The sequence below is a fragment of the Etheostoma cragini genome, chromosome 7, assembly GCF_013103735.1.
Source record: "Etheostoma cragini isolate CJK2018 chromosome 7, CSU_Ecrag_1.0, whole genome shotgun sequence".
NCBI lineage: Eukaryota > Metazoa > Chordata > Actinopteri > Perciformes > Percidae > Etheostoma > Etheostoma cragini.
In genome coordinates, this window is record NC_048413.1 from 11,172,752 (window position 1) to 11,196,261 (window position 23,510).

The 23,510-nt window shown below is 39.7% G+C and overlaps 2 protein-coding genes and 1 long non-coding RNA gene across 9 annotated transcripts in view; 2 read left to right on the forward strand and 1 right to left on the reverse strand.

Annotated features, from left to right (window-relative positions):
- LOC117947508 overlaps window positions 1–23,510 on the forward strand; it is a 1,113,976-nt gene that overhangs the window by 27,616 nt on the left and 1,062,850 nt on the right. The window lies entirely within an intron of this gene.
- On the forward strand, window positions 775–18,819 carry LOC117947456 (sodium- and chloride-dependent taurine transporter-like). Of its 3 annotated transcripts, none has more exons than XM_034876404.1 (14): window positions 775–987; window positions 4,538–4,767; window positions 4,867–5,001; window positions 7,507–7,741; window positions 8,276–8,408; window positions 9,131–9,265; window positions 11,013–11,116; window positions 11,274–11,398; window positions 12,864–12,976; window positions 13,998–14,135; window positions 14,584–14,686; window positions 16,459–16,559; window positions 16,690–16,860; window positions 17,044–18,819. In XM_034876404.1, exons 2-14 carry the CDS (start codon window positions 4,539–4,541, stop codon window positions 17,197–17,199), a joined length of 1,878 nt encoding a protein of 625 aa, XP_034732295.1. In that variant the 5' UTR covers window positions 775–987; window position 4,538; the 3' UTR covers window positions 17,200–18,819. The 3 variants fall into 3 exon arrangements, with proteins under 3 accessions (XP_034732295.1, XP_034732296.1, XP_034732294.1); XM_034876405.1 differs by having other exon boundaries at window positions 882–1,010; XM_034876403.1 differs by lacking the exon at window positions 775–987 and adding an exon at window positions 2,641–2,804.
- The window catches only part of LOC117947434 (glutamate receptor-interacting protein 2-like), a 43,960-nt gene continuing 26,201 nt past the window's right edge, over window positions 5,752–23,510 (reverse strand). For 4 of the 5 annotated variants that reach the window (XM_034876352.1, XM_034876351.1, XM_034876354.1 and 1 more), the window contains exon 24: window positions 20,430–22,341. In XM_034876352.1, the coding sequence (XP_034732243.1) occupies window positions 22,144–22,341 (198 nt within the window). In that variant the 3' untranslated portion in view covers window positions 20,430–22,143. Of the gene's footprint in view, window positions 5,764–20,429; window positions 22,342–23,510 lie in introns of those variants that run through there. The other variant, XR_004657239.1, reaches the window with a different exon arrangement.

The following is a 23,510-nucleotide window of genomic DNA, read 5'->3' on the forward strand; positions in this document are numbered from 1 at the left end:
TGCTAACGTTAGCTCAAAATGCCATTCAAGTGCCAACCTTTGTTGTGTTCGATTGCTATCTTGTAGCCAGCAGTGAAAAAACTTCCTTTTGCAGCTCAATTTTTAGTGTACTGACATTACAGAAATCTCTCGTTAGCATCTTGTGGGCTTCTTGTTGCAAAGTGACGCATGCGCAACTCACATCGTCACTCGTTGCAAAGTGACGCATGCGCGACTGTAATCTGCACTCGACTCACATCAGGCAATGACATTCTATAACGCTACTCTGAGATGGCACATTCATTTTCGTATTGAATTTCTGCAGCAAAAGAAACAAAATGCATTTACTGAACACTACAAAACAAAAATGTAGAAAGGCTTCAAGAGAAACTCAAGTGTAACACAATCTATGGTCGATACAATATACTATTATCTATTGTAAAAGGGCAGACCTACACATGTAAAACAATGCAGTTTCTATAATTCTACCTGATATTAGTGTTTTTATGACATACTGTATGGGCTACGACTGACTAAATGTTCCTGGTGGGAGAGAACATGTGCTAATGTTTAGGAAGAATTATTTACATTTTGTGACGTTTGCAGTGTTTTTGTAGAGTGTTATTGTATTTTAAAAATGTGTATTAGTTTACTGTACAATGTGTGCTTATGAGCATAAAGTTAGCCGATTTCTCAGTTGTGTGTTGTATGTGTGTTGGTGCGTTAAGAGTTTAAGACAATTCTTTAAAGTATTGAAAATGTTTTCATAGCAACGCAAAAAAACCTGTAATGCATAGAGACTCAGGTGAAGCGCGGACGGAGGGAGGCTGTCGCTTTAAGAAGTTGTTGCATGGAGAAGCTGGTGATTTTCCACTCAAACTGATATTTAACCAAACGCGCACAAGCGGATAGAAACAATGGTCTCTCAGAAAAATAGATGATATAGTTTCACTTTAAACTTATACGCTACAAAAACAAGGAACAACAGGCTGCCTATTACGACGAGAGGTATTTCGTCATCTTCCTTACGTGTCAGTCAGTAAGATGCTTAATGTTTTTATCGACCTATAGTTATCTGCTTTTAAGCTGTCTGTTTTTAAGATACCATTTTTTTTTTTAAATATGTTGACTATCATTTGTCACCGTATTTTGATGTAAAAGGCACGCTTATTCATTTTATTCTCTGATATATTAGACTGATTCTTTTTTCGTTGACATGCTGCTGTCGTTATTCCGCTATAAAAAAGAAGAAAAAAAAAAAGTCCTGGCGTTTTCACCCTGCTTTGAAAAAACATCTCAAGCATATATTGTTTTGGTTATAAATAAAACCCGGAGCTTTGCCCTTTGAACCCGGACTCCTGTGTTTATAGCTGATAAGACTGTTCCTCGATTCTCTTTGATAATTTTTTGGAGGGCTGCTGTGATGCCTTCAGGCTCAGCCCGGCTTTGTGTGTGTGTGTGTGTGTGTGTGTGTGTGTGTGTGTGTGTGCGCGTGTGCGTGTTGATGCCAGTTGCACTCACCCTCCCCACCCACAGGTCATCTGGTCAAGTTATGGCACTTATAACACCAATTCATTCAATCACCAGGATAAATCCTAAAGGACATTTTTTTAACGGTCGGTGATGAAATGTTGGTGCTTTATTAATATTCACAATAAGTTTTACTTTCTCAGTTAGTGGTTCAATATTTTAGTGTGAAATTAGTTCATGATGTGAACAAGTGTGTAGCGTTTCCATTGTATTTAAACTTAAAGCATGTTTAAAAATGAATTTACCTGTAGACAAATATACTCTTAATGCTAAATTAGGAGATTGATTGTCTGCTCCTCACTTGCAATATATCTGATTAAAACAATGGTAAAGCTGAAACTCAGATCCAATTTTAGAAGACAATACAAGAGAAATAACTAAATAAAGCACTAGTTTGGAGGTGGTAGACTGAAAAGTGTAGGCCTATTTGCAATTTAAAAAAGATAATACAGATCCAGGTTGACAGCATGTTGTTATTCAACAGTAACTGTCTGTGAGCTATAAGTAATGAACAACATCATAATGGGAACTGTTTGATTTGATACAGGCTTTCTTTCAGTTTTTAATTGACAAGTGCATGCCAGCATTTGTCCAGCCATTGTGAGGTCTGAGCTAAGCGGTGAATGGTACCTAAACAGACTCATTGACGAGCAGGGAGAGACACTTTACCTTATTAGGAGCTGTTATAAGCGGATACTGTACTCGTTTACATTTCACAGATAACAAACCACTTCTTATGAAAGAATGGAGGGCCAGTGATTCTAAATGTTCTGCATACCAAGAATTATCACAGCATACGCGTGAATAAAAATAGTTTTCACACAAAGATGTTTGGGAGTGGCATGGTGATGTTATTGGGGCTTGTTATGAAACAGAAAAAAGAAGAAAAACCCCCAACTAAAACTCTGAATGCTGCCTTCAGTTCATCCATTTGTTCAAGATCATAATTCAAGGCCAACCCCCGGGTTTAGACCAGCCTCTGACTTGTCCACTGTGTCTCCAACATGAATATGTGTGTGTGTGTGTGTGTGGGGTTACTTGGCTGTGTGTATGTATGTGGGGAGGGAGTTGTGGTAAGTGGAAATTTACAGTTTCCCATGTTGGTACCTGAGTTGTCTGTCACAGCGAAGCTGCGTCCAATCTCCACTTTGGATTTAATTGTCTTTAGCCAAGGGGCGGGCCCTGCTGTCAGCTCAACTACTTGTGGGCCGTGTTGGCATAAAGGCATTCAGTACAGAGGAATGGTGACAGCTGAGAGAGAGGACTCTATACATAGTCGCAGCCATGAAGGAAATGTAAGTTTTCTAAACTTTTTCAGGGTCTGCATGTGTTAAGTCAAAATGTTCTGCATGAATGGATTTATAATACAGACGGGTGTAATGCTTTGGTGGATATCACAGGAGTCTATTTGTGTGTTTAAAGGTTTGATGAATAGAGAAAGACCTGCAAATACATTATAGTGTTGTCTTGTGTGATTCTCGTTGACATCAATGAGGATTTAGGCAGTAATAATATTGTGCGGATTTAAAAAAAAAGGTTAATAGCGCATGTGTCTGGTTTAAATCCCTAGGACAGTTGGTCTTAAGTCTTATCTGGCAGGCAGACAGCCTCCTAAAACCATGCAGGCAGGTGAAAGCATACGCTAAGCAGATGAGGGGAAACGGGGGAAAGATGTAGCGAGAGAGAGAGAGAGAGAGAGAGAAAAACAGGATGAGAAACAAAGTGGGCAAGAATGGATCCAGTTATGTAAGGAGGTTTGAGAATGGAAAGCTGTTCAAGTTGACTTGTCATGCATAACAGGAAGAGAGCAATCCTATAAAATGATGGGACACATTGAGCACACATGGGGGGATGGAGGAGTTGTTGTTGTTCAAGCGTTAAGTGAAGAGACACAGTTGTCCATTTTTCTATGTCCCACAGTTTCCCACTTTTCCCACAGACTTTACACTTGTCTGTATAACTTGTTTTTTATCGAAGCTTTCAACAATCATGCAGTTTAAATGTATCTTTGGGCCTGTAATAGTTAAGGGGAAGTATTTGATATTGCCCAATATTGTTTAAATGCCCTAAAATAAGAGGAAGCTTTTCTCACTAGTTTTACAATCAATCTCATATATTACAATGAATTATAGCTTTCTCATTGTCCCCTTGTTGCTCTTTTTTATGTGTCAGCTGGGAGTTTAACGCCCATCCAGTCTTGGCATGTCTCGGGACTTATTCCTGTCCTATTAGGGTTTCTTTTCTCATCTCTCGGGCTCAATGGGAAATAGAATACTTCAGTCTTTCTTGGAAAGATGCTTTACAGTGTAAATGCCCAAGTGTACTTAAGCTGTTACATCATCTTGAGAGCAGCCAGGGCTTTGGGAATGCATAGGGATATCTTCTTCTCTAAATTTGGATTACGGAGGAGTGATTTTTTGCTGATACGGTAACATAAAAGAAAGCAAAGAGAAACTTTACTTCAATCATGTATTGTATCCAAACATTCCCTTCCTCTTCCTCCAGTGACAATGTGCCCCCCTCCGAGCAGCAAAATACTCCCTGAAACTCAGAGTAAAGTTGGAAAACACAGAGCTACGTGAACAGCAGAATGTGCTCATACTGACGCCAAGGTGCTTGTCTTTCAGCGTGGGTGATATTATAACTATATATAGTTATAGTATAGCTTGCAGCATGCATTTGAAATACAGATGTTTGTTTCTACAGATTGATTGAGAAAGATAAAGAAACAGAGTGGATATTCTTTGTTAATGGTTGGAATCTCGCTGTCTGTTTCAATCAGCTACTCAAACATTTCTCTAGCCTGAATGACCTCCGTGCATCAGCTTTTCAGATTAGCAAGATTAACAAGATAGTACCGTATAGCATGTATTTAGTGGTTACACAGCACGCTGTAACACAATCGGACAACAGCATTAGCCCCATAATGCTCCTCCTTATCTGTGTTTTTCATGCCCATCCTGTCTCTCTCTCTTTCTCTTTGTATCTCTACATCTTATGTGTCCCTTTTCATTTTTGCTGTCCACAGCATGGCACAAAAAGAGAAATTCCAATGCTTAAAGGATTTTCACAAGGACACCCTGAAACCTTCGCCGGGGAAGAGCCCAGGCACACGGCCTGAGGACGAGGCTGAAGGCAAGGCTCCTCAGAGAGAGAAGTGGGCCAGTAAGCTCGACTTTGTCCTGTCCGTAGCCGGAGGCTTTGTTGGATTAGGAAACGTCTGGCGCTTTCCTTACCTTTGTTATAAAAATGGTGGAGGTAGGCAAAAGAAACACAACATATTGGGGCCAAAAAAAAAACATAGGTGGGTGGGGATCGTCCTTAGAAGATGTCTTACTTCCTCTATCCATTACCCAGGTGCGTTTCTCATCCCTTACTTCATCTTCCTGTTTGGGGGTGGCCTGCCTGTGTTCTTCCTGGAGGTCGCACTGGGCCAGTACACCTCTGAAGGAGGGATCACCTGCTGGGCCAAGCTCTGCCCCATCTTCACTGGTCAGTCCAAGCAAATAAGATGCAGCATGTTTCAGGCACTTAGGCTGCTTTGTGTTATGTAAACGACATTACACAGAAGTAACGCAATTACAGTAGTGTATTCCTTTTTGCTGTAACGCAGTAATATAACGCATTACTTATGTCTTTCGTCCTGAACTCTAACCCTCGCTTTGTATTCTTCTTCTCCTTTGTAAACTCCCCCAGTCTCTGTGACAAGGTTAGCTCTTCCTACCTCAGCCCGGCAACCAATAGGAAGATTGTGCTAGGATATTCATTTAGGCAAACATAAATACACATATACAAACACCACACACCAAATACTGGGTTGGGGCGACCTCCAGCTCACTTGGCAGAGTGTGCGCCCCGTATAGGCTGAGTCCTTTGTAGCCGACCTGCGGCCCTTTGCTTCATGTTGTCTCTTCTCTCTCTCCCCCCTTTGTTATCTGTCTAAACTATCTAATAAAAAAGCCCTAACAAAATAATCCAAAAAGTTGTAAATTAATTAACATACAAATGTATGTCAATCTAGCACTGACCCGGTACCCATGAGCAAAAAAACCAATGCAGTTTAGTGTTATTTAGTGTATATTATTTTCATTGGGTTTTTCCGCCAATCTAGTAGATGCTTATTTTGACCCAGTAACTATGTCATATTTAAATTTCTGTTGGTTTGTAAATTAATCCAAAAACTGTATGTTTTCATTAACTTTAGACAAAACAAGCTTTTTACAGTTTTATTTTTTTACCTTAAAACATATTACACTACATTCCAAAGCGCAAAGGACAACATGCGACATGTTAGTTTAAAAAAAACGTAACAGTTAGTTCTACACACAATCTGTCTTCGCTCTGAACAATTCATCCAAGTTTGGATTATCTCCAAAACAGTTGAAAAAAACACAAACAAACATTTAGGACGACATCTACCCCTCCTAAAAATAAACTTTTTTTAAACAGTCAGGTGTATACTATTGTAAATGGACAAGACGCAGCAGATGCATCATTCAAATGTTTTCATGTCTTTGACATGAAATACCCCGAACAATGTTCCCCAGTCTAGGAAGTTTTGCAAGTCTCTCTCACTTAAGTGCAGTATTTTTACTTAACTTCTTCTTTAGTAAATAACCACCCCAAAAAAAGCAAATATGGCCTGAAACTGGGTTAGTAACTTGACTCAGGATTTTTTTTTTGTGTACACATGCTTGAAGGAGCTCCAAAACATAAAATCATCCTTAGATTGAATATTTTGTGTGTAATGGATTGATTGCCAAGGAAACAGATTGGCAAAAAAAACATTAAGTTGCAATGGTCTCATGCAGCAGGTCTGTATTTTTTGTTGACAGTGTGCATCCACTTGTTTTGTCTTAGCTTGTACGATGTTATAAATACTGTAAGTCTTCTGTGACGGTGTTGACAGGGTCGGGTTCTCTCAGAGGTCGTTTGACGTGAGATCACCAATAACATACTGATACTTTAAGACACTTAAGGGCCTCTCGTTGCTTCTTCTTCCTACATTTGAGTGACAGCTGTGGACAAGCATTGAGGTACCCAACCTTCAGCTGCTGGCGTGACACCCTTACTCATGATCACATACGGGATATGACTTGAAAAGAGAGGAAGCTGTGCTTCATCGGATCTCTAGCAGCTGCTGATGGTCTCCACTATCACACCCCCCCGCCCTCATGTGTTTTTATCACACAGTGAAATTCATGACTTTACTCCCTGCACTCCAGCACTCATTGGAGTCCACACAAACATACGCACGTACACACACACACCTGTCACAGCATTGACTTGTCTGTCAGTTTGCATTTGGTATGTGGAAACAAGACATTGGGGGCAACAGAGATGATGAGTTTAAAAATACTCTTGAGCAGTGGAAGAGTACCGCGGATTTCTGTGTCCAGGTTTGTAGCAAAGTCATCTTAAAATAGTGTTTAAACACTAAGGATGTAAAAACACTAGATAGCAGAGTCAAGCTTTCCCCTCTTTAGTTTTATAAAGAGTTTGTTGTTATTTATGTTTGTGAAAGCAGGCTTTTAAAGTCTTCATTTAAGTTATTTAGCTCCAGGCTAAAAATCTGTGTTTTGCTGCCCTCTCTGACTGAAAGTTGCAACTCCGACCACAAAACGTATCTCTGACGTGTGGAGCAAGGCAAGAAGTTAAACTATTAAAGGCCCAAAAAATATATTTTCAGCTAATGTAACGGTTTGTATCATTATTTTTTAACAACAATTAATCTACAACCTTTTTTTAAGGGACAAAGCTCTTAAAATCCACCAACAGACAAAGTCAGTGTCTGGCTGGGGAACATAGTGGAGCATTTAGCAGCTAAAGAGTGAAAAATATTTCCCTCAGGACTTAGTGGAGGGATTATTGGACTTACATTCATCAGGTGCCCAGAAACATAACAAAGTCTTAATAATAAAATATATTGAAATCACAATTCTGTCTTGGATAATATCTTGAGCTGAAAATCTGCCTTCTTTCCTCCCTTCTCTCCAGGTATTGGCTATGCCTCTGTCGTGATCGTATCTCTACTAAACATCTATTACATTGTGATCTTGGCCTGGGGACTCTACTACCTGTTTCAGTGCTTTCAGCCGGAACTCCCCTGGTCTAAATGCAACCAGCCCTGGAACACCGAATACTGTATAGAGGACACAGTCCGCAAGAACAAAACCCTATGGCTAGCAGCCAACATGACCAACTTTACCTCCCCTGTCACCGAGTTCTGGGAGTGAGTATTTACTGAGGGCCTGCCTAACACACACACAAACAGTCACATGAATATACTAAAGTAGCCCTGCCTCAGCTGCATCTTGCTTGTGTAAATATGTTTAAATAGGCACAATTCTTACAAAAATGCACAGTTTACGTTTGTTCTGCCAGTTTATATCTATCTTAACTTCATTTGTACAGCACCTTTCACACGTTAAAAGCAGCTCTTCAAAATGTAATTTCTTATATGTTTAAAGTTGATGACAATTCATCCAAACTACAAGTGTTTATGCACCATTAGACACCTAAATGTTTAAGCCTCAAAGCTTTTCCAAGTAGGCAGGTCACCATTTTAGTATCTACAGGCTCTGGACATGCCAGAGTAAAGGCCAAGTCATGTGGTTTGATTTCCACTTTTTTTTGTACCTATCATTGTCTCGAGTTTTCACACAACCAGGAAAGTTCGTGTGTTTGAAAATGTACAAGATAACCTCTTCTATTTCAAGTCCCACAACTGCCATTAACCTGTTCTGTGCCTCTGTATCCTCTGCAGACGCAACGTACTGAGCATCTCCACTGGGATTGAGGACATAGGGCCCCTGAAGTGGGACCTGGCCCTGTGTCTCCTAGCAGTGTGGGTTGTCTGCTTCTTCTGCATCTGGAAGGGAGTTAAGACCACTGGGAAAGTGAGTGCTGGAGGCGTAGACATATCCTCTACTTATTTTGTGGCCTGGATGCTGTTAGGCTTTTATTTTATTTTTTTTACCCTGACAAGTCAGTGACAAAACACTGTTGCTCAGAGAAAAGCCACATGCTAGGAAAGCACTTCATTTGGTTGATTTAGAGACACAAGTGTCTGCCCTGTCCTGGAAGTTTCTTGTTGGCCAGACTCACTGTCGGCTCTAAGCAGTTGACTGCCGCACCTTGGTCCTTTCTTTGTTTCTGTTAGCGGGACAGAAACTGGGCCCCAGCCGACAGGAGGAGCTCTGTGAAGAAAATTATTAACTCTATTAAGGACTTCCTGTGGGTTTATTTCCATGTATAATGCACAATTCATTGTTGGGATTAGTGTGCATTAAAATGACCATCCTTAGTCTTTAACCAGATAGCAATTCAGAAAGTGAGAAGCTATTGTGCTGTGTAACGTACTATTAGGCATGCACTCATTCACCCACTTTGTGACTTCTGTAGGTAGTAGGCATTACTGTTCCCAGACCTAACCTACTTTTTCTCTGTTAAAATATTGGGAAATTAGAGAAACAATGCATCTTTTGTCCTGGAGAAAAGAAAGTTCAAAATTAGTAATTAAAAGGAAATTGTGTTTATCCTATTATAGCTCAATGGCAATGAGTCATACGTCTATAACTGTTGCTCTGTATTTTCGCTAATAATTCCTTGTCCTGTCTAGGTGGTGTACATAACAGCAACTTTCCCATTTGTGATGCTGATTGTGCTTCTGGTGCGTGGAGTGACCCTGCCTGGGGCATCTGAAGGGATCAAATTCTACCTTTACCCTAACCTGACCCGCCTACAAGACCCAGAGGTAGGATTGTCTCCTTATTTTCTGTAATAGTTTGCTACTTTAATCACTGCCCTTCATATGTTTCACATTTCTGTGTCCAGGTACTAAAGGAATAGTTTGACTCTTTAGGAAACACACTTATTTGCTTTCTTGCTGAGAGTTATATGACAAGATTCATACCACTCTCATGTCTGAGAATCATTACAAATATTAGTGTTGCTTTGTACGGTTTACATAAGGCTGTTTTGCTATGAGTCGCTCATCATCTCATGCCAATTCTTCTAACTTCCTGCTCACGCTGCTAGCCTGGCCTCTTGAGGTTTTCAATTGTAAACAATAGCGTTAACACAGAGGAAAAGGTGAAGATGGCTATTGGTTATGATGACCTATGGCTAAGATCCACTTGTCCGACTATGTGGACAAGCAAGACCATCTCTGTGACCAACTCCATCTCTGCAACAGAGGCAAGCAAGGTGGAAAGGAACACCGACAATCTGGTGACTCTTTTTCCGTGTGGCAGTCTGGCAGCCACATTCTGCTTTATGATGAATCATGCACAAGTTTAAGGAGCTAATCGGATAACATTTCACTGGAATTGTACCTCGCACAGTTTCACATGACAAATAAAAATGGATTGATTGATAGTCTGTACGTTAAAATTATGGAACTACACCTAGCAGCTGGTTAGCTTAGAATGAAAACTGGAAACGGCTTGCTTGGCTCTGTCCAAAATTCATCTACCAGCACCAGTGTTCACAATGGTATTCAACCTGTCACTGGCTCTGTCTGTCATACTCACATGCTTCAAAAATTCCACCATCTTCCTGTGCCCAAGAAAACAAGGCCATAGCACACATCATCCTCTATCTTACTTGAAAAAGAAAGGAAGCTATGTGAGATTGCTGTTCATTGACTACAGTTCAAGATTTAAAACCAGAGTTTTCTACAGGCGAGCGTTGTCGGAGAAACTTCTTCCACCCTCATCCTTAACAACGGAGCACCCCAAGGCTGTGTTTTGAATCCCCTGCTGTACTCCCTGTATACACACGACTATGTGGTCACTTTTGACTCCAACACCGTCATCAAGTTTGCTGACGACACTGCTGTGGGGTTATCACAGAAGGCCTACCTGAAAGAAGACAAGGACCTGACGCACTGGTGTCAGGACACACAAATTGAAGGAGCTGATGAGATTAAATTTCACTGAAATTGAACCGTGTTCAATTTGTCATGAGACAAATAAAAAAACTGGATTGACAAATCAGACTGAAAACATAACCTCCTTGGCAGAGGTAATAACATTTTTGTCTTCACGATGTAAACAATCACTTATTTGTTTTTAGCTGAAAACAGGTTTTATTTTTTTATACTCTTTATTGATCCCCTATGGGGAAATTACAATTTACACTGTGTTTTTATTACACACAGGCCTGAAATACACACATTAGGACCTATTTTTGCACTAATGGGAAGATGTCAGAGTGAGTGGGCTGCCAGTGCTGGAGGAGCGCCATGAGCAGTTGAGGGGGGTTTAGTGCCTTGCTCAAGAGCACATTGGCAGTGCACAGGAGGTAAACTGGCATCTCTCAGCTACCTGTCCACATGCTTTACTTTGGGCCAAAGGGGGACTTGAACCAGTGACCCTCCGGTTCCCAACCCAACGCCCTACGGACTGAGATACTGTCACGAGGTTAGATACGAGGTTAGAGGTTGACCTCATCTGTTCTGGAAAACACTGTGAAATCCAACTGTTCCTCTGTTTTCTCAGGTGTGGATTGATGCGGGGACCCAGATTTTCTTCTCTTACGCCATTTGCCTGGGAGCCATGACATCACTGGGGAGCTACAACAAATACAAATACAATTGCTACAGGTGAGCTGTGTTTCCACTGGGAGGGGGAGGGGGAAGGGGGGTGAGAGACTGCAGTAGTGACAGCAACTCGTGTCAGAGACGGTTGCGTGAAAAGAAAATGGGAACTTCGGTTCCGTCTGTGTTGATTAACAACCTCCATGACATATGTGTGACATAGGGACTGTTTGCTGCTGGGAGGCCTCAACAGCGGTACCAGTTTTGTGTCTGGCTTCGCAATATTTTCCGTCCTGGGCTTCATGGCACAAGAACAAGGGGTGGACATTGCCGATGTGGCAGAGTCAGGTACGAGGGTCAAGGTGATGGCAGCAGTGATGGTGGGTGCTGTTGCCAAACACAAAAAAAGACAATTGGAAACTTATCAAAACGAAATGAAGGAAAAATAGTAGTTCAAGTAGTTTATTAAAGTCTCGGAAACGATGATGCTGAAATGTAGAGGTATCGGCAATTGCACACTCCTTGAATTAAAAGCCTCAAAGAAACAGAATTGTTACTTCTGTGTGAAATCTGTTCCCCCTTTTCTGAGAACAGATTGCATTGCACTGGTGCTGTATGTTTTAGCTACACAATGACCTGCGGTGTCAAAGAGCTCCTCATCATAACTACAAGTGTTCAATGGCACCAGGTGTCCTCACGTCCCACATTCAACTTGCTCATGTCATTTAGTAGCTTTAAACCTTTTTGACCAGGGGACATTTCCAAGAAGATCGGCACCATGCTGTATGTACTTTACTGTATATTGTGCGCTGTCAACCAGAATTGATATTTCTGACCAGTAGCACTGCATTGTTAGCCCAGTTCTGTTAACAAGCTGTGGATCTCCTGAGGTGGATGCCACTGGTTCTGTTTCTGCCTTCTTTTATACTCTATGTGGACTTTGAAGGAGATGCATCTTCTTTCAGCATGCTCGCTCTGTTCATTTTAAGATTAAACTCTTGCTTTATTTAAGACTGCAACTTGAATATAATCATTTGAAATCCAACTATAATTGTAAAGCAATGACAGCAAGTCTGTGATGGTGTTTTAGCGTATAGATACAAGATATTCCTTCATACATGAAGACACAGAACCAAAATTCATAAATTAAAGCATTTGTAGAAATAACTTACATTTTGCTCAGCTGTTTAAATGAAACAGAAATGTATGTGATTGCTGACTTTGTGCCTCATGCTCTAACTATATCCTGTTGATATGGTTCATGGCTTGCCTACAAGCCTCATCTGCTTTGTTTAGATTAAATTCCTCTTTATTGTCATGGCACAAAGTAAGTACCAAAAATGCAGATTAGTGTTATTTGCTTTTAGCACTTTCATATTAGTTATATGTGACATCAGCTGTCATGTGTACAGTATAAACAGAACCCATTGAATAATATGTGCATTGAATGGTCTGGGTATGTTATATACAGTATAGGCAGTTAAGTGGAATGTACAGTATAAAGAGACACATACACAAGTTAACACATACAGGACACTAGAGCATGACAAAACATTATTTCATTATAGACACTTAACACATAGAGACAACAAAGAATTAACACTCAATCTCATGGACTTCACCCAATGTCTTTCAGTTGTCGGACACATCAGATTATATACATTATTGGCAGTGCCATACCCCGCGAAGCCTCTCTAGCTCAATCTTTATAACATTTTTCCAATCCCGAAATGTCGTCCAAGCTGAACTCAGATAGAAACATTAATTCTGTTCTCCGCTCCTTCTCCCCCACCCCACTATGTTCTCCCTCCAGGTCCTGGCTTGGCCTTCATTGCCTACCCTAAAGCTGTGTCCATGATGCCGCTGCCAACCCTCTGGGCCGTCCTCTTCTTTATCATGCTGCTGCTTCTGGGCCTTGACAGCCAGGTCAGTATTTTCCCAATCAATGTGGTGCCAAGCCATATACAGAATTGTTTGTTGATGAACTGCCTGTTAATTCCCACAGACACCTTCCAGGTCTCATGGGTTATTTGCCTTCTGCCAGCCACAATGTGTAAAACCCTTTTAGTGTCTCTCTGATCCACATCTCATGTCTCCAAGGTATCCGATTACTAACAGACAAGAAAGGCAGCTTGTTCCCACAAAGGGATGTTACTATCACAACCACACTTTGAGTCCTTTTAATGCCCTGTAATTCCTCATATTACGTTTTTAGAAGTTGACAGATGTTAAATGCAAAACATTTAGTTAGTAGAAGCCATCATAATATTTTGTAAGCAAGCCATCTAGCTTTGATAGGAGCAGACAAGATAATCTAAGTAGACAACACAAGTGTGCACAAGAGGGATTGGCCAGCCATATCACATTTCCTGCCTCCAAGTGTAATTCTACTCCTGTGCTAACTCAGTCCTGCACATGACCTGCTACTTATCTCCCCCAATTGCAAGTTCAGGCCGATGCTCTAAATTTGAATACGTGTAAATACTCATGCGGCTATTTCCAAAGAAATGTTGCCAGTTACAGTGTGTGTGGGTCTATTTCTTGACCATACATTTCATGCAGATTAAAGTCCTGAATGCTATATATTGTTAACATCGCTCACACATACATGCCACTGTTATGTAAGGAGTTTTTGTTTGGTTATTGATGTAACAAAGAAGCATGTTCTTCGTCAATAGGAACAATTTCATTATTTTGTTATGACATTATGAGGCAATGCAGAGACACAGGGAAGCAAGAGAGAGACAGAGACAGTGATTCACTGTTGTTTTGTTGTCTTGGTAGCAACAAACCAGTGCACCCCTGTTTAAATTCTCATTACTGCGCAACAAAGACAGCTCTCATTCTCTAATCACTGGTTTGTAGAAGAAAAACAAGAGCTGCATGCACACATAAAGAGACATTTTTTTCCCCCCCGAGTTCTCAATAGTTGCTTTTGTCCCCACAGTTTGTTGAAGTGGAAGGACAGATCACCTCTATTGTGGATCTATATCCGGCCATCCTCAGGAAGGGTTACCGACGGGAGATCTTTATAGCTGTGATGTGTTTCATGAGCTATCTCTTGGGACTTGCCATGGTAACAAAAGTAAGTTCACCAACAGTCACTTCACTGGAGCCTCTGCACTCTTACTTCTACTGCTTATCCTGTTGAGAAGGAAAAGAGAGTCTGTGTGTTTGGATCAACAGCAGAGATAACGCCACAGACTTTCCACTTGCCTGTTGGCTGCCTCATTGTTACGACCAAATATGGCTTCCTACCACATTTACCACTCACATCCTGTGTCTGAGTGGAACAATTCGGAATGCCGTTTTCCGTTTAGCAGTTAACTGTGCTTCAATGGCGTCTCAGCACCTGTTGAACTCTGCTTCTATTGGTGCGGTGCCAGCATTCTTGTATGCCGCCTACAACACCCCTCACCCCCCATATACACACACACCCACACTCTGCTTTAATACCCACTTCTATCACTTTGATTTTGTTCCACACACATCAGAGAGGTAATTAATGTGGCTTTCCTTTTTTCTCTTTCCAGGGTGGCATGTATGTGTTTCAACTCTTTGACTACTATGCAGCCAGTGGTGTGTGCCTTTTGTGGGTTGCATTCTTTGAATGCATTGCTGTAGCCTGGGTTTATGGTAAGTGGAAACGAATTTATGTGATTGCTGTTGTCGTGTGTGTTGTTTTTCAAAGTAATGGTCCTGAAGAGTTGAGGGAAAAAAGAAGAAACAATCTTGTTGGCGGTAAACCAAGAAGTCCTTGTGGTTCCTCCCGTGGCAGTAGTAAACAACTTTAACTGCATGCAGAGGCGTAGTAAATGCGGGTGGGAATAGTGTTTATCCCCTGCTAGATTGTGATTGGCTATCCAGGGTTTCATCCCACCAGATTACATCCTCCATGATCAATGAAAGGAGACTTAAAAAAGAAAAGAATTGGAGTGAAAGCAATGCAGCATCTTCCTATGATAAACAATATTATTGTGAAGCCATCGGATTCTGTTAATGGCAATAAAAAATGCATCTGCCAAACCACTTTACATATATTTTTGTGAATGTGAGGCTAAGAATATTTCCCCAAGTAACTCTGCAAAACTCAGGTCAAGCAGCTCACAACAACCCCAATATTTAATTTCTCTTTCCTACCCCTAACGACTGTTTCAAACTGGTCTCCATCCAGCTGGTCTCCATCCAACACTGTCACTACCACTATCAAAATGTTCCCAGGCAGTAACACCATGACAGGACTAACCCCCCATTACTGAACAATCCTTGTGTAAATTTAAATAATTTTCCCATTCAGTTGTCCCTTAAGTTTTACCAGAAAATGGCCTCCAGTATTGCAGATACAAACAAAAACAAAGGGCTGCTTGGTAAAGTGCAGGTTGCCTAACTGCAAAATGATTTCAAATAAACAAGCTTCTTTCATTCTTTAGTTGTAATCGTTGCTGATGTAGTCATCAAAATGTAATGTAATTTAAAAACATTCAATTTTAGGATCTTTTACAGATTAACAAATTACGAAAAAAGAATCTCTCCTACACAAATAAAATCAAGTTTGAACCAGTGTCCTAGACTTTCACAAGCTGTTTTATTATTTTACTTATAGTTGTATAGTTTTTTTTTACAACAGATGCTACTGTATAAGCATCAAAAGCGACATTACTAGCTGCTGTACTTTGCATTCATCTGTAGTCCCTTAGTCCCTTTTTGTTAAAAAAAACTAAAAACAGAAAAAATAACATATTGTTAACATGTACATAGGAACATAACAACAAACATCAGGCCCCTTTAAAGCATAGCACACACACCACACCAAAAAGAACACAGATTACCACAAGAAACACTTAGGAAGGATACCTGATGACCTAGTAAGCTAGCTACAGTATACCTGACAAAGCTTAGACTGTTTATACTATATACATTTTGTGGTACATGACCCAGAAGAGGGTGGGGGGTGGGGCAGTTTAGGGAAGACAACGAGAGATAAGGGCCCATAAACATGCTCCTTTCGAAAATGAAGGTCAATCTGTGATAACTTGTCTCGCATTGCCAGACCACAGTGCTGTGGTAGGGGGTCTGACTAGTTCACACAGCATTCTGGGATGGGAGAGAGGATGGTTAATTGGCATTTAATCACAATCATCTTGGCCTTTGCAGTACAGCCTTGGGAAGGAACTTGTTTGGGTCAAACGTGTACGTTCAAAGGTTGTTTTAGTCGGAATTTCCGGCAGCACCTGAACAATCCCAGAAGTGGAACTTCATGGATATAGACTATGAAATAACAAAAAATAACACTAATGATACCTTATGTACAGTATCAATTAACTTTGTAACTTTGCTGACACACACACACACACAAACACACACATGCTATCACTCATGTTATTCTTCATTCTCTTTGTGTTGGAAAGGAGTTGATAATTTCTACGATGGCGTTGAGGATATGATTGGCTACAGACCAAACGCGTGGATGAAATGGAGCTGGACCATAATTACTCCTGTCCTCTGCATGGTGAGAAATAAGTGCCAGCTTTTGGAGTGACGCTTTATGGTATTAGATGAGATATTGTTGACGACATGTTGACAGTTAAATGTTGAAGGTCATAGGGGTGTACTAAAAGAACAGTGTGTTTGTTTTCCAGGGCTGCTTTGTCTTCTCCTTGGTCAAGTACAAGCCCTTGACCTATAACAAGGTGTATGAGTACCCGGACTGGGCCATCGGTTTGGGCTGGTTAATGGCCCTGTCCTCCATGATGTGTATTCCCATGGTGATGGTCATCAAGATCTTACAGTCTGAGGGATCCCTGATTGAGGTGAGCTCAATCCTTTAGTGCTTTTAAAGGAATGTTTTGAATTTTGTTTATACATGCAGGAATACAGATGTGATACAAGTTGAATTATGTTTGCCATTTTCAATTTGATAGTTGTCACTTTGAGCCCTAAACTGCCCCAGTTTGTGATGATCATTAGCCTAATCTCTCATCTCCTTCCCTCAGAGGATCAAAGCAGTGGCAGCCCCAGCGAAGTCAGGCGTGAGCTCTCGCCCAAAAGAGTACAACTTGAAGGGCAACGAGTTGACACAGCCCCTGGACCCAAGCAGTAACAATGGCTTGATCAAGCCCACCCACACCATTGTAGAAACAACTATGTGAGCACTCTCTGTGAGAGGAAAAAGATTAATGTGCTTTCTGTATTATTATCATATTTGCTAACTTTGATAATAGTAGATTTGCATCATCCATTATATTCACATTAGAGATACCCTGGTTTGATTTATATGAAGAGAGTTATATATTATTGTTGTAATGTTTTATTCTCTAATTGTTTTTTTATTTTTTACTATATTGATATTGTTGATTACATTTGTTGTTTCTGTAGTTGGCACTGATCTCAGTTTAGGCACTTTTTGAGATAGAAAAAGTTCATTGTTTACTACATTTCTGTTGATTCCAGAGACGAGATAAGGAATTAGCTTTTTTTGGGTGTAATAGAAGAAAAGATTAAATTCTCACTTCACATAAATTTGGTAAACTAAACAAGTAATTAACCGCGTATAAGAAAACTAAACATCCTCACGATTGTGGCAGTCTCGTTGCCCAAGCTAACCTCTAATTTTGTTGTTGTTGTTGTTGTTGTTGTTGTTGTTCATCCCTGCAGTTAAAATGAATGTACCTCGCTAGAAGCGGAAGTGAGCCACCCACGTCTCTCAGAGTAAACACAGCATTTTAAGTGGCAATATGCAGTGAATAGAGTTAAACTTGCTTTACATCCTTTAAATTACAAGTTGAACAAGGCGTTGGCCAAATACTGTGAGAAATGCATTCATAAGAAGATCTATCCATCCTCAAAAACAGAATGAGATAAAAAAAAACAGCTAAGGAAGAGGAAATAAGGAGAAAAGGGAAGTGGCATTTTTAGAGTATTTGTACACAGCCTGTGTGACTTCTATAGTCAGTCCCAGTGCATTTTTTGAAACCTCTTTTTGCACTTTATGTAATTTCACCTTTATTGTAGTATTTGTTTTTATTGTTGCAAGGTAGTTGCATTTGCAACACATTTCAGGAAGAAATATATTTTTAGCTTCTAACTTTTTTTGATATTGTAAACTTTGGTATACAGCATCTATTTGTCTTCTTGCTAAGATGATAACAAATTAGAATAGAAATCTGACATCAATATATATTTAGAAGGATCTGTGAGAACATCACTTTAAACTAAAAACATTACTTTTTCTAAGTATCCTGACAACTCTCCATCGTGCTCATTACAGAAGCAGACATGCTATGCAGAACTACCACTGGATTCTAGTTTTTAGTGATCGGTTTAGGCATTTGTATTGTAGAATTTGAATTGTTTGTAAATCACATATGCCTTTTGTAACAATTTTATACTGTACATGACATAAAAAACCATCACTGATAAATTATTTTTGCTGAAAACTCAAAAAAAGCAATTTGTTTCTAAATATTGATTACATTGTGAGCCAGGATTACATTTTTCAGTGTGCAATATTCACTGAAGCATTGGCATTCTGTGCTCGCTCAAAATGCACCATCAAATTTAGAATAATGTTCAAAAATCCATCAAATTGCACAGTTGGATACAAAATCTAAAACATGTGCAGGAGCCACCACAATACCAAGCTGCTTTGTCTGTTAAAATCTTGGAGATTCATGTGTACCAAAGTATTTTTGTCTCACAGTTGTCCCCTTTTGAGATGCACATTGCATCATTTCTATATAGATTACAAATAAACATATTTTTTCTTTGGATTTTACGTCTCAATAATTCTTTTAATATCTTAATATGAACGCCTCTTAAGCATTTATAGATCATCATTCCTGTAAAGTGGAGAAATGTCCACCTCGCATTTAATTGTGATTGAAATTGTTAAGTGACATGATTGACATGTAAAAAAAAACCTCTATAATACAGCCCATGATTGACAGTGTAATTTTTTTCTATAAACCAGGTACCAAAAACATACTTACCAGTTTCTACTAGTACTTAACCTTTGTAGGTACAGGGGAACAAAATAAGCCTATGGGGAACAAAGGAGTAACAATTGGCCTATGCAGCGAGCTAGAGTTTAACCTCTGCTCACGTCCCCTGCTGTCTGGCTGTTATATACCTACCAGTAGGAACCACTTACCATTTTATTGGTACCTGAATCATTCAGCTATATCAAACTGCACAAGTGGACTGTAAAGTGTTTTGGTGATGTTTTATTCTCACCATAAAGTCATGATTGCCTGTTGGAAGAGTTGCTTTGTAAAAGGAGATGAGAACAACACCGCACAGATGATTGAGAGACTGCATTTCTGCACAGTATCATGTTATCTCTCTTCATAGAAATACAGGTCCTGACGCTAATCTAGATATCATTGCAGTTCTTAACTTTCAGTTGACTTAACTACAAGCAATATGTATGTGTGTGAACAGCATCTAATCATTGGTTTAGAGAAGGCTGCCGGGTACAATTTTATATCCTAATCAAACATTGTTAAGTATTATTTTTATTCATGTGATCATCTACTTAGCTGCCCCTCCTCTAACCTTCATCAATACTGATTATTTTGAGTAAGTGCTACTTATACAGATCACAATACATTTTGATTCCATCCTTGAAATAGCTAAATGTATGTAAAAGTCCTGCATTGAGCAGATAACACTGATGCTAACCTTAGTGAGTTTCCACCTGGTTTGACATTGGGCCTATATTTTTTTTCTGGGTGTCAGTCCCTCCAACAATCTAACGCTCCCCAGCAGGTGGGAACTGCATTGCCATCTCTCCCACGGCCCAAAGATGGCACTTGCTTATATGGGCACGTCTCTGGTGCCCCACTGTCCAGCCGAAGCCCCTGACGCACTGAACTCCCAAAGACTTTAATTCACGTCACCTGGATTGTCAACATAAGTGTTGTGTGCATGAGTAAGCAAATTTTGGAACTTGCAGATTTATTACTGGGAAGAGGTCAAGTGAGAGGCTCATATTTAGTGTTTGAAGCTCACTTTCTGAACATAAAAATATTTTGAAACAATTCTGGTGAAAATAAATGATTTTTTGCACGCCTTCATAGAAGAAATAAGACACATTTGTTCTCAGCATGTTTTTAAGAATTTTGGCTTTAAACAAGGGTGGACAGTTAGACTCTGTCTGCGCCCATTCTTTGATGAGCACCACTGTCAACTGCACTTGAAACTGTGTCCCAAACTGATTATAAGCAAGTGTTGCAGTTTAGTTGACTTCCAAAACAGCTAATATTGTGTAATTTTCCTCTTAATGATGGTAAATAACAGGATATTGTAATTTTTTGTATTTACAGTATAGGATTAGTGTTGTTTAGCTATAGAGAAATTAAACACATGAGAAACCAGATCCAAATTAACTATGGTTTCATGAACTTTATTCTTGTAAAAGAAATGTTTTAGTTAATAAATTAAATAACAAAAATAATATATCAATAAATCTTTCCATTTCCTTTGAAACGATTCCAGACGTATTCAGGGAGGATGCGGAAATTAACCAATGAGCAGCCACATTCAGTATCACAGCTTACAGAAAGATAATATACTGTATGTGCATATACGGTTAATAAAAACAAAACACTGCACACCCATGATACATTGTTCAGCAAAATAAAAGGTACAATACAATAAATTAATATAAAACCTTACAAAATAGGCATCTGTATGCAACATAACATTTAATGCAAGACATGAAATCAGATTTAAAAAAAGTTGGATGAATCAGTCTAAAAGGGGCAGTCACACTATCTCACAAAATCTTTATATTAGCCAACAAATGAAACCAACATATATTCCCAGAGAGGCAGCTGGATCAGCAGGTCAGATTTGTGGCACAAAAGCTTTATAAAAACATGTAGTTATGATAAAAAAAGGGGAAGGAGGCCTGTCACGAAGATCCTGTTGGAGAAAACAGAGGAATCCAATACGGTTTTATTATAGGGACGAGTTACTTGCATGACAAACCCAGTGCATACCTGACATGCTTACAGATACCGGTAGGTTACCCAGTTACTTCAGAGGGGGACAGTAATCCAGTCAGATGTTGAGTGAAAACAAAAAAGAAATCACTGAAAATGGAAAAAGCATTTGATCCTCCCATAAGTCATTCTGGTGTAATGCCACATACTGAGACGCAGATTCACACAGTGAAAGTGGAAAAAAAAGTGAAACTGAGTTTTTAAGAAATAGATCAAAAAATGTGCCTAATGTGCAAATGCAGTGTTAGAAAAAATGTGTGCAGAATGTGAAACTGAAAAGCTCTTTGTAAACGTGGGGCTGAGTCATCAAGACAGGAACAAAAAACAAAACATATATCTCTGAACACTGGAGTGTCTCTGGAGCCATTCAGAAAGGGCGGAGTGTCTTCACAAGAATTCTTGGTATCAAGATGTAAGGGGAATTCAAATTCAGCAAATGATACATGGAACGTATTAGAGAGCATTCTGTCTATTTGGAGGCACTGTCCCTTCTCTGGGGCGGGCAGGGAGAAGGAGGGACTGGAAACGAGGGCAGTGAGCCAAGTCGTAGCTGAAATAACTCAAATAAACACGATGTGCCTTTGGACCTCGAGTCCACTCACACCCTGCATGTCAATGTGTGTGTTTGTGTTTTATATGCATGTAAAAAAAAAATGCAACAACAAAAGAAAGATTGTGGAAAATGTGCTTTCACTTGTAACATGAAGCTCATCAGAGCAAAGATGGTATATGTAGCAGTGCGTGTATGTGCAGCATTTGACTCTCTCTAGAGCTGAGGCGTGTGTGTTGACATCCTGGCTCAGTCAGAAGCAATGACTCCCCCTGTTATATAACTCACCATGTGGCTTTTCCTCTGGAGAGGAAAGGGGAGGGGGCTTGCCCTGAAGCCAGAGTCTCCTCTGAACTGCATCATGTGAACACAGTGACTAAAAGTGGCAGTAGTGAACACGTGCACTTTGTGCGATGAGAGTGGCTGTTTCTGTGAAGATGTCGTGAGTGAGTGTGAAGATCTGTCCGAGAGGTACTATGTGACAAACGTAACTGTGCACAACATATGTGTGGTCCCAGTGTTTCAAAAAGTCTTTGTGGTCACAGGGCGATGCTGTTGGTCCTGTGCTCGGGAAAGCAGAACAGTGAGTTTGAGGGGTCGTCAGAGTCGTCGGGCAGCCCAGTGTCTGCCGCTGCCAGTGGATTCCTGCTAATGACCAAGTCCAGGCTATCTCCAGCCTCTGTAATTAGGGGCACAGTTAGACAACAGTCCAAGTCCCTGGTCCTCACACGGTTCACCTGGAAGATTACAATCAAAGAAATAATTCATCATGCCACTACATGATATTTGTTTAAAACGCATAGTTTGACATGCTGGGAAAGGTGCCAACTGCTTTATTGGGGAGTTTAATTTGATTTTAGTGAAGTTTTTAGCATACAAAAATATGTAACATCACGACCACCAGCTGTGGGCTTGACTGTTTAGAAATGGTTTTACTGCTGTCCCACACAGGTAGGACAATCAAAGTCCTCCATATAAAAGGGCTATGTGACAAACCGATGTAGAAAAAGAAGTATTCAGATTTTTTTACTTAAGTAAAACTATCAATGTTACATTGTAAAATAGTCTTAAAAGTAAAAGTCTTGCATTCAATGCAGAATGTCCCATTTCAGAACAATATTTATCAATTATATTACTGGATTATAATCATTGATAAATGAATGCAAGTACCACTTTAATGTTGCAGATGGTAAAGATTGAGGTATTTTCAATTACTTTATCTACTGCTGTGCACTAATCTATAGTCCAAATCTGCAGAGTATAGTAACTAAAGCTATCATATAAGTGTAGTGAAGTAAAAAGTACAATATTTGCCTCCAAAATGTATTTAAGTACAGTACTTGAGTAAATGTGCTCAGTTACTTTCCACAACTGGTAACAAACCTATTTTTTTTACGGTTACGTTGCTTTTTACAGCACTATATTAATCTGACAGCTTTCGTTACTAGATACTTTACAAACAGGTGTAGTTTATTTGTATTGTAAAATTAAACAACCCAACAATATAGGCCTACAAGTACAACTGAAATGATTAGCGGATTCAAACATGTAGTTGATTGACAGAACTGTTTGGATTGTTTACGGTTTCTAAAATGTGAGGGTTTTTCTGCATGAGTACTTCTACTTTTTATACTGTAAGTAGCTTTTTCCCTGCGGATACTTACGTACTTTTACTTTAGGAAAAGTCCTGCATTGAAAATGTTACTAGAGTATTTTTTACATAGTGGTATTAGTAAATTTAGTTAAGTAAAGGGTCTGAACCTTTATGACACCACTGGATACAAATGGGATTATGAATGGGATTTTATAAAAAATATTAGCACATTTACAGACAATGGCTCTTAAACCATAATTAGTTTTTTAGTAAAATCAAGTGCTACACAATGGTGTTGATTTAATATGTGAT